This window comes from Nomascus leucogenys, chromosome 23 (assembly GCF_006542625.1).
Source record: "Nomascus leucogenys isolate Asia chromosome 23, Asia_NLE_v1, whole genome shotgun sequence".
Lineage (NCBI taxonomy): Eukaryota > Metazoa > Chordata > Mammalia > Primates > Hylobatidae > Nomascus > Nomascus leucogenys.
The window spans coordinates 18,937,001-18,948,576 of NC_044403.1; the positions used below are offsets into that span (position 1 = coordinate 18,937,001).

At 38.3% G+C, this 11,576-nt stretch overlaps 1 protein-coding gene across 2 annotated transcripts; it reads left to right on the top strand.

The window, feature by feature from the left end:
* Nucleotides 1-286: 286 nt before the first annotated feature.
* On the top strand, nt 287-4,304 carry MGP (matrix Gla protein). 2 transcript variants are annotated; one of them, XM_003265543.4, is made up of 5 exons: nt 296-481; nt 1,319-1,393; nt 1,959-1,991; nt 3,155-3,230; nt 3,914-4,304. In XM_003265543.4, exons 1-5 carry the CDS (start codon nt 421-423, stop codon nt 4,053-4,055), a joined length of 387 nt encoding a protein of 128 aa, XP_003265591.1. In that variant the 5' UTR covers nt 296-420; the 3' UTR covers nt 4,056-4,304. The 2 variants fall into 2 exon arrangements, with proteins under 2 accessions (XP_003265588.1, XP_003265591.1); XM_003265540.2 differs by lacking the exon at nt 1,319-1,393 and having other exon boundaries at nt 287-481.
* Nucleotides 4,305-11,576: the final 7,272 nt, after the last annotated feature.

The following is an 11,576-nucleotide window of genomic DNA, read 5'->3' on the forward strand; positions in this document are numbered from 1 at the left end:
ACTAGGGCTCTGTCTGTGGACCAAACCCAAAAGGCCTGCGGTCAGGGCCAGGAGGGTAGATCATGTGTTCGTGGCCACTTCCTCTGTGGGCTTTTGCCCAGGTCTGTCCCCAAGCATACGATGGCCAAAACTTCTGCACCAGAGCAGCATCCTGCTGTAGCACAGTCAGGTCCAGGAGTGAGGGAAAACTGCCCACTCAGAGTAGATAATATCTGGAAGGAATGACTGTTTGGGAAAAGTTCCAATGCTAGTTCAGTGCCAACCCTTCCCCACCTTCTCCGGCCCTCTCCCACTGGTTCCTCCCCTCTCAACTGCTCTGGTTCTTATAAAAACTTCACAGCCTTCCACTAACATCGCATAGGAGCCTCTCTCCCTACTGCTGCTACACAAGACCCTGAGCCTGACCTGCAGGACGAAACCATGAAGAGCCTGGTCCTTCTCACCATCCTGGCCGCCTTAGCGGTAGTAACTTTGTGTTATGGTGAGAAACTTTTCTCCCATTTCTCTGTATTTACTTTTCTGCCTCTGACTTTGGCTTACTTCTATTTTTCCTCTCCCTCCTCCTCTTCTTCCCCCTTTCTCTGTTATAATCTTAAAGTACCATTACTTTCACATTTCCCAGTCTCCACAGAAACTGATCTGTTCTATTAAGTCTTTTTTATATCCTAAATATCCAGAGTCTTGTGCAACTTAACAGGCAAACCTGTTCAGTGGTAAGTCTCTAAGAAACTCAGATATTACAGAAAGAAGATATCAAACTCCCAGCCCCCTGCATCCTCGTTTTTAAGGATATTTATTTAGACTTTGGTATCAATGGGTTAAGGGTATTGTTTAAACCATTTGCCTTTGAGAAAATCCAATTTCTTGTGAAGTATTAAGTATAGCCCTTTCTAGGGACTGGACAATCTCATGAACTTACTATGTTTGTTCAGTTAATTAATTTAAAAATAAAGTTTTACATGAAAAGAATTTTAGAAAAGAATCATTTTCATAACTTCTGTTGTCAGAAAATAAATTTTGCCTGTTTTCTATATGTTGTTAAATATGCCTGCATTTGTTCAAAGCTTATAAAAGGAAATCTGAAGCAAAGTTATTTACTTATTTCAGTCTTTTGCTTCAATTACTTGGATATTTTCACTGTTTTTAAATTTAAATTACATTAACAACCATAAAGATTATGCTTGTCACTCTTGTATTACAAATTTTCTGTATCAGAGGATTTGATTTCTTCACCTCCTTTTCAACTTTTGAAGAAAATTCACTTGCTGGCAAATATTAATAGAAGTTTCTTATTCCAAAATTTACCTGCTGTGCTCAGGAGAGTGGCAGAAAGAAGAAAATTTCTGCTTTGATATCATTTCAGTTCTCTCTCTGAACTGGCATCGTGCCCAGAGTGAGCTGTCAGCTGGAGCCAGTGGTTTCTGTGGCTGCCAATTTAACACAGGTTCTTAAGAGGCTTTCGGAACCCTCTTAGAAATCTGTCCTAGTAAGCCCAGCAGAGCAACTGCCCTGTAGTTCTCTTGCCTGGAGAAACCTGGCTGTCTTCTGGATGCTTCTTAATCCTCTTTGACCCTGTTCTCAAACAGGGTCTGAATAAACCAGAGAAGAAGGTTCTCTGGAGACTTCTGTACAGCACTTAAAGTGTCGTATTTTGCTTGTCTGACGACGTCATAGCCCTTGGGAAATTTTAGCTGAAAATGGCCACTCCCTCCTTCAACATCAGAGAAACTAAAATATAGAGATACCCACAGCAAGGCCAGAGCTACAGAAAAACCTCATAAATCCTAAATTCCTGAAATTTGTAATAACCACACTGCTAAATATATTCTTCATGTTTAGACTCTTTCCTCTTCTTCCATCCCTGTATTTAAACTATCACAGTGTCTAAATTGATAAATAATAATATAATGAATCATTGATAAATACTGATATAATGAATCTTTTTTTTTTAACTCCAGAATCACATGAAAGCATGGAATCTTATGAACTTAGTAAGTGAATATTTAACTTCTTTATTCAAATCCCTTGCATTAAAGAACCTCTTCCTATTTTTAAATAAACAAGATGGAAAGATATATAACAGGGAGGGAAAAGGGGGCCTCTTTTGGAAAACTAAAGTAAATTTTTAAATCTAATGACTATAAAAATTGCCAAAGGAGTAATTTTTTAAGCTTGAAGTAGTGCAATATGGGATTTAAGCTACAGGCAACATATTTAGAAGCCATAAAATCTCATTTGGAAATTCTAAATTGGCACCACGTCAACTGCACAGATGGAAAACGAGGAGTAATGACAAATGGTAAAGCACAGAGTTGGACGCCAAGTCAGCTGGGAGACCACAGGCGCCACGTTAAGCTGAGTGCTGTTTTGTTTTTTTGGTTTTTTTTTTTTTTTTTTTTTTTTTGACAGCGTCTCACTCTATCACCCAGGCTGAAGTGCAGTGGCATGATCTCAGCTCACTGCAACCTCCACCTCCCAGATTCAGGCAATTCTCGTGCCTCAGCCTCCCGAGTAGCTGGGTTTACAAGCCCACAACAGCATGCCTGGCTAATTTTTGTATTTTTAGTAGAGACAGAGTTTCACCATGTTGTCCAGGCTGGTCTCGAACTCCTGGCCTCAAGAGATCCACCCACTGCAGCCTCCCAAAGTGCCGGCATTACAGGCATGAGCCACCACACCCAGCCAGCTGATTGCTGTTGAATAGCTGGGCTTATAAAGACTGAGCATCGGAGGAAATGGCACATCACTCTCATTTTTAATTTATTCATTATTTTTATAGTGTTTAAACTGTTCATGTACTGGCAATCTAGAGTTATGCTTCATAAATCCTCAGGACAGAGAATTTCTCCTCAAAAGGAATTTAAAATCTACCAAGTAGAAATACAGAAATTAAGAAAGGCAAAGTGATCATCCGAAGGCAAAACCAACAAAGCCTATATGACAAGTCTCTAAGACAGATGGATTGATTACTGATTTCATTTGATCAGGAAGTTAATGAAATCTACTTTATACTCTCCTTTAATTTTGCCAATCTCTGTTTATATGAGTTGCAGAAGTTAAGGCACTTTCAAATATATTTGTGTCAAGGAATATTCACGGAAATATTTTCAGCTATGTGTCACTAAAACTGCATTTATTTATTTTCTGTTCTAAGATCCCTTCATTAACAGGAGAAATGCAAATACCTTCATATCCCCTCAGCAGAGATGGAGAGCTAAAGTCCAAGAGAGGTCAGTAACAAAACTTCATGAGGAGCGGTCATTTTTCCCAGTGTAGATCACAGATCTGAATTGGAGTGGGAAACAGCTTTTTCATCATATACATTATTTCTAATTGTATCTTTAAAATCAAAAAACTTAAAAACAATATACAGAAAACAACTGAATTATTAGAAAACTATGTGGGGAAAGATCCGGAAAGGAGCGGGAAGGAGGAGAGAAAGGAAGACAGAAAGAAAACATCTATTTTCATTAAAAAAAAAAAAAATCTGTTCTGCCTTCCCTCCCTGGTTTTTTTGGTTGGTTGGTTTGCTTTTCTGAGACAGAGTCTCACTCTGTTGCCCAGGCTGGATTGTAGTGGTACTATCTCGTGCCTCAGCCTCCCAAGTAGCTGGGATTACAGGCACGTGCTACCATGTCCAGCTATTTTTGTATTTTTAGTAGAGATGGGGTTTTGTCATGTTGGCCAGGCTAGTCTTGAACTCCTGACCTCAAGTGATCCGCCCACCTCAGCCTCCCAAAGTGCTGGGATTACAGGCCTGAGCCACCGCACCCAGCCTCTCCCTGTTCTTTAAATATCTCTTAATATAGGGGGGCATGGAGAGAAAGTCTCTCCAATATTTTCTTCTTCTTTTCCATTTTTGTATTTTTCCACTTTATGCTTCTCAATTTTGGCCTCTTTTTCCACTTTCTAGGATCCGAGAACGCTCTAAGCCTGTCCACGAGCTCAATAGGGAAGCCTGTGATGACTACAGACTTTGCGAACGCTACGCCATGGTTTATGGATACAATGCTGCCTATAATCGCTACTTCAGGGAGCGCCGAGGGGCCAAATGAGATTGGGGGAAGAAAAAAAATCTCCTTTTTTTTGGAGGCTGGCACCTGATTTTGTATCCCCTTGTAGCAGCATTACTGAAATACATAGACTTATATACAATGCTTGTTTCCTGTATATTCTCTTGTCTGGCTGCACCCCTTTTTTCCTGCCCCCAGATTGATAAGTAATGAAAGTGCACTGCAGTGAGGGTCAAAGGAGAGTCAACATATGTGATTGTTCCATAATAAACTTCTGGTGTGATACTTTCATCTTGTAAATCTGCTTTCTTTTGGGAAAATACTGAGATATTTAAATCATGGCCCACCTTACCCAAAATAGGAGATTCTGTTCATCTCATATCTAGTATTGATTAGAAAAATAACTACATAAGAAGATGGAAGCTTAGAAGGCACTCACTCAGCCATAAATTATCTAAACCCTCTCTACCTTGGAATCCGTGAATGGAATCTGGTATGTTTTTTCCAGGATTTTCCTATTGTAAATTGTGGCAAATACAGGGCTCCCTTCATTTGCTTTTCATCTCTTATGCATCAAAGTCAAAAACATTTCTGAATCAAGATAATCTAGAACAGAAAAAAGAGGAAAAGGAAAAGAGAAAGCAGAAGGGGCAAATAAAACCAATTGGCAAAAACTGTCAATAATAGTTTATAGACTTAACCATATCAATAATCACATTATATGTAGTTTAAACAATCCAATTATTTTTTACTTCTACATATGTTATATTTTTACTTCTACATTTGTTATAGGTTCCAGGCTACATGTTTACTATCCTTGCTTTAAATAATTTTAATAATTTATTTTAAAGTTTAGATAATAAGAAAATATCCCAGGCCAGGCACAGTGGCCCACACCTGTAATCTCAGTAGCCATGACCATGCCAATGCACTCCAGCCTGTGAAACAGAGTGAGACTCTGTCTCTATAGAAAAATAAAAAAGAAAAGAAAGAAAAGATCTCATATATTTACCCATGTAATTTTCATTTCCTGTTTTTTTCATTCTCCTTTCCATCTGGTGTCACTTCCTTTCTGCCTGAGGACTTCCTTTAACATTTTTTATAGTTCAGGTCTGCAGGATTCTTTGTTTTGTATGCTTGTTTTTATTCTTGAAAGATATTTTCACTGTATATTGAATCCCAAGTTGCCACGTCTCTTTTAATTATTTTAAGATATTCCACTGAATTCTAGCTTGCACAGTTTTTTGATATAAAATTTGTTGTAATTCTTACCTTTGTTCCACTGTATATACTGCATCTTTTATCTCTGGCTGCTTCTAACATTTTTCTCTTTATTAGGGCTTTTGACCAAATTGATTTGGACCTATCTTGATTTGATTTTTCTTGTTCTTGAGGCTTATTGACCTTCTTGGATTGCATAAAATTAGAAAAATTTTCAGCTATTATTTTTTCAAATACTTCGATCCCTCACTCCTCCTCTCCTGTAAAGGGTCCAATGACATGCACATTTGACCACTTGAAGTAATACAACTCTCTGATGTTATTTTAATTTTTACAAATTGCTTTTCTCTGTGTGTTTTATTTTTGACACTTTCTATTAATGTGTCATCAGGTTCATTAACCTTTTCTTTGGCAATATCTAATCTACTATTAATTTCATCTAGTGTATTTTTCATCCCAGACATTGTGGTTTTAATCACCAGAAGTTTGATTTGGATGTTTTCATATCTTCCACGCCTCTACTTATCTTTTTAAATGTCTTTGATACATTTAATTGTTACAATAACTATTTTAACATAATGTCAGTTATGGGTTGGTTTGATTGGTTGATTATTCTACTTATGAATCACAATTTTCTACTTTTCTGCATTCTTGCTTAATTTTATTTGATGCCAGACATTGTAAATTTTACCTTTTTGTGTACTGGATATTCTTCTGTTTCTGTATGTGTTCCTGAGCTTTGCTCTGGGATTCAGTTAAATCATGTGGATAAAATTGATCAGTATTTAATCTAAGGCTAATTATTTCCCCACTCTGAGGCAAGACCTTTCTGAGTACTGCGCCCAATGTCCCATGACAATAATCGTAGCCCTGAGTTAACAGCAGCCACTGTTTCCTCTATTCCTCTTGGATGGTAATCTCCCCACACACATATGCCAATCAGTTCTCTGTGTGTACACAAGAGTGCCCTCCACTGATATCCAGGGATCTCTCTCACTCTCTCCTTTGCAGTATTTTGCTATGTGAAATATAGTCACTGCGTTTTTCTAGAACTCTCAACTCCATCTCAACTCAAAATGCCCACTGGACTCCACCTTGGTTCCCTCTCCCTAAGCCATGGCCTAGAAACTCCCTTAAGGCAATAGGCTGGAGAAGTCACAGGACTTACTCTGTTTTCCATCTCATAGGAACGCCATCTTTAATTGCCTATTGTCCAAGGTCTTGAAAGACATTTTTTCACATGTATTGCCTTTTTTTTTTTAATTATTATTATTATTATACTTTAAGTTTTAGGGTACATGTGCACAGTGTGCAGGTTTGTTACATATGTATCCACGTGCCATGTTGGTGTGCTGCACCCATTAACTCGTCATTTAGCATTAGGTATATCTCCTAATGCTGTCCCTCCCCCCTCCTCCCACCCCACAACAGTCCCCGGAGTGTGATGTTCCCCTTCCTGTGTCCATGTGTTCTCATTGTTCAATTCCCACCTATGAGTGAGAACATGCGGTGTTTGGTTTTTTTAGTTGTTTCTGAAGGGAAGGTAAATCCCCCTTTCTTAGAGGGATCCTTAGTTCCTTAGACTCCATCTTAGCTAAAAGTCCATTAAAACAGGCAGGACTATTTAAACAGTGATCCCAACCTCAAGAGTTCCCCGGTAAAACTGGCTGAGACATATACTGCAGTTACATCACAGTTCAAATGCTCACTCTGGCTAGCCCTACTTGCCTCACCCCTCTCATGTGTTGTTCCCCAATAAATCACCCACACACAAGTCTCTAAATCTTAGAGTCTACTTCCTAGAGAACCAAATCTGTGACAATCATTCAGGTGGTAAATACTGAATAGTCAACCAGCATCTTCTAGCTCCAGAATCTTCTCGCTCCAGCTTGTTTTATTCATTACATAACACTAGTTTTATAGTTTTTGAGTTGGCAAGAGGTTCAGCAATAATCTATTTCAATCCCCTCATTTTTCAGTTGAAGAATTTGAGAGCTTAAAATCTAAGTGACTTAAGTGACTGTCCCAAGGGCAAGTAATTCTATTTTCTTGAGAAATTTACTTGTAGTGACCTCATAAAATCTAATTCTTTAAGCCAGTTTCTTAAAGAGCTGTGTACAAATAGCCCATATATTTTTATTAGCCTCCCATTGTGTATAGTTACACTTTCCAATCTGATGAAGCTATTTTTAATGTAGTTTCTACCTCAGTCAAAATTTTATCTATCTACCATCTCAGCTCTATTATTTCTTTTTTTGATATATCCTTGTTTTTCAGAACTAAGACACATAAAGTAACATGTTACAGGTCTTATTCTCTTCCCCTTTGCTCATCTTGGTAAGGTTTTTCCATAGATTAATTTAGCCTGAGAACCAAAGAGTGTTTAAACATAAGCAGATTACTCTGCCACCACCCGTAAAAGCAATGTGCATCTTAGAAGGGTGTCTAAGAATAAGTACTTTGTAGCTAGGCCTCCTAGTTTTTCATGCCAGCTCTGCCACTGAGAATGTGTCAATCTTGGACAAGTTAAGTAATCTCACTGGGCCTCAATTCCCTTATCGGTAAAATAAGATTATTCCAGCACCTATCTTAGGGTTGCTGTCAACGTTAAACAAATTAATACATGTAAAGTGCACAAAATACTGCCTGGCATGTAGTAAGCACTCAATAGTTGTTAGCTATTTCTATTGTATTGTACTTTTACTATAGTCTGGATATTAAAAATGGCAAGACAATGACTCTTTGGAGAGTCACACTTACACCTCAAGCATCTATAATTGCCTATGAAGAGCGGGCAGAATTCATAGCCAAACATTATAAACAGCACTGGCTAGTTTGTACTCACTTCACTCTTCCTCTCCTCCACCAGGCCATGGCTACCTATGCTGAGCAGCATGCAGTTTCAAAAGACTAGAAAATTAATGATCTTCATTTTTGTAACCAACTGGGTTTGAAATTTTTGCAGCCAAAGTAGTTCATACTAGAATGGAGCTAAACTTAAATTCTTATATAGTAGTACTAGGAGGAGGGGTAGTAGTAAAATATATGCAAGCACCATGTACCCTTACCCTTTCAATGGAGGGAATCTGTAAATAATCTGTTGCTATATGTACCTTAAGTTCTTGATGTCCTTAATTATCCATCATTGTAGCCTTTCCATCAGTTCTTCAATTTTAATGCTTCCTTGTCATAATACAGAACTCTAATGAGAGTGAATTCTATCCTAAACTCATGTTGATTTGGAACCCTGAAACTTTGCCTCTATTGCCTCTGCTTTGCCTATATTTGCCTCTATTTACGAACTAGGGTTCTATTTTATCCTAGTTGGCCCTCCTCTGGAACCCAAACATCGCTACCCACCTGATTATTCCTAGATATACCTTCTGCCATGTCCCTTCCACCAGTAAGTATCCCTGGCCATTAATGTCAGTTCAGAACAAAACACATTAATCTACTCTGCTTCACTGGCAAGAAAGAGACACCTTAATCCACGATGTGTTACATACCCTAAACTACCAAGCATTGCATAGGGCTGTGTCCCCAGTAGGTAGACTATATGTGTCCCATAATAAGGTGTGGAAGCAGGAGTGGCCTTACTTGTCATCATTTGTAAGCCATATGAGGAATTTATACTTTAAATCCCTACAATTCCAATCTATAGGCCTGGAAATTGTGGTTTAGAAAGAGGAAATATTTTCACCATGGAACACAGGAAGAGTCTCATTTACGTTCTAAAGCTTCACAGTAACTTTGGGCCCTTCATGCCAGGCAGCAAATGAAGGAGTCATCTTCCTAACAGGGGTAATTGACATCAGGAGAAGGTAGGGCTTCCTAACAGGGGTAATTGACATCAGGAGAAGGTAATTTCATCAGGAGGAGGTAGGGCTTCCATTATACAATCGAAGGAGGGAAAGTGAATCTGATACCACTGTAACATCTCTTGATATGTCTGTGCCCAATCATGGTAGTAAATGGACAGATATATCAGCCATGGTCTAGAAGAGCATAGTCCAGGAGCTCCCAACTCTCCAGAAAGGTGCTCTAACTCCCTTACCAGTTAGACACCAAGACCACCAGATACGCTATGAGTGAGCAAAATCTAGAATGGGTAGTTTTTAAGAGGGAAACAATGAGTATTAGCAGTGGCCTTGCAACTATCTGTACCAACACAGGCTATAATTAGTCCCACTAACCTTCGTACGTGTTCTGGCTTGACCCTACAAGTGAATTAGACTTTAAACATGAGAATATACCAAAGGAGAAATTATAGAGCTGGGAAAAATGAGATAGTTGTCACACTAAAACTGGGAAATACATTTGCATAAAACAACCACAGTATCCAGGAAAGTAGGACTAGAACCTCTCTATTAGACCAATCAGAATCTTGAAGAAGCTGTTTCTGGAACAGTTTGTATGAAGTAAGTTTAAGTATGATGGGTAAGTGTAATGAATGATGTGATGCATTGCCCAGATCCCTTCAGACTGAGGCACTCGTTTTCTCAGCTGCCTGAGTCTCTTTCCTGAAACTGCTCTTAGCTGAAGAAAGTCATCTTGTCCCAGTTTGCATCTCTCTCCAGAAGCAGCCTGTATCCAAAAACTCGTCAATGCAGGGATATAAACACCTAGCACTCTTCCCCTGACACTGACATTTTTCAGTCTTGTGATTGCATCTTTCTTATCTACCCTTCCCCTGCCAGCTCCATGTTGAAAAGCCAAGATCTATCATGACTTAACTGCTCAGTTTATGACTTTACACATTCTGAGTAATGGGAAAGCAGAAGTAGGATATAGTAACCTCTCTTGGTGGTCTCTAAATTCATCCTAGGACTGAAATTGGCCCCAATATTTCTGAATTTAAAATGAAACCCCCGGCCCATCCTCAAGAATGTTAAAACCAGGGACTACATTATGAGATTCATCTGTTAATTCCTTTAAAGAAATGAGCTGGGTGACCTGTTGGGGGATTTTTCCATCTCTAATTTTTCTGAATTCAGGCATTGAAAGCTAACCAACAATTAAGAAAGCCAGAAACGTAAGTCATCTGGGGTTGTTCAAACATGAGGTTAAGCTTTGAAAAATACTGTTCAAGAAATGTGCTCTTTGCTCATTTGGTTAATACAGGAGACTTTTATGGTGTTTGCCTAGAAACCCTCTGACTCCTTTACTTTGGGTAGAGCAATACACGAAATTTGTCCCTACCCATTTCATCTAAGGATAACGATTACTCCTTGTGACCACAAACCTATAATCAATAAAGTAGGAAAATAATTTGCGTACATTGATGTTTTCTAAACATTCTGAGAGAGAATTTTCCTCCTTAGGAGGAGTTTTGGAAAGGCCTAAAAGATAATAATTTTGTATTATAAAAGTATTCCAAGAAAATCATAAATGTTGGTACTTACTCCTAGGAGTGAATTAGACTTCAAACACAAGAGCATACCAAAGAAGAAATTACAGAGCTGAAAAAGAGGAGATAATTTTTTCACTATCCTGGTTAACAAATTTCTATAGAACAGCCACAGGATCCAGAAAGATGGGTCTAGAACTACAAAGTTTACTAGAAGCATATGGGCAATCTGCATCCATCTCTTTGAAAACATAAAAGAGAATTGGAAAAAATATAAAGCAAATTTAGTTCGATGTTCCCCCAACAAGTATTCCAGTAATAATACTCCAGTCCAGTGTGCTGCCAAAATTGTACTATGCCCAGACAAGTTCTACTGTCTTTGTATATCTCCTCTTAGAAATATATATATGTGTATATATATGTTTAATATACTAAATGTAATATATCAAATCTTCTGTGTGGTCCATAAGTAAACGAATATGTTTGAGTCTGTTAAGCACAGGGGTTTGCAAGATACTTTGACAATATAATGTTTTTTTCAAGGGGCACTGACCAAAATCTTGCAGAACACTATTTAGAACCATTAATCAAGCCCAGCTTCCCACTATTTCTTTCTACAGCATTCGTAGCATTCCACCTACATGTATGTAACATTTAACAAATATTTATCATATGCCTACTCTATGCCATATGATGTGGCCAATGTAGCAGATGGTCATTCAGTTTGTACTTGCAAACATGTGTTATGAAGCGCTCTAGGCCACATGATGCCCTAGTTTTTGTATATTGAATCAATCTAAACATTTTGGCCTTAATTCTTCTCTCTCAAACAAAACAGAATGAGTCTATTCTACTCACTCATCTCTCTGCTCTTCTTTTCAGTCTTCCACATTGGATATGTTGCTCAGATACCTTCACACTCCCATGCATATTTTTCTGATTATATCCTAATTTATCAGTGTCTGTCTTGCAGGACCCAATGTGAAGCACAACAC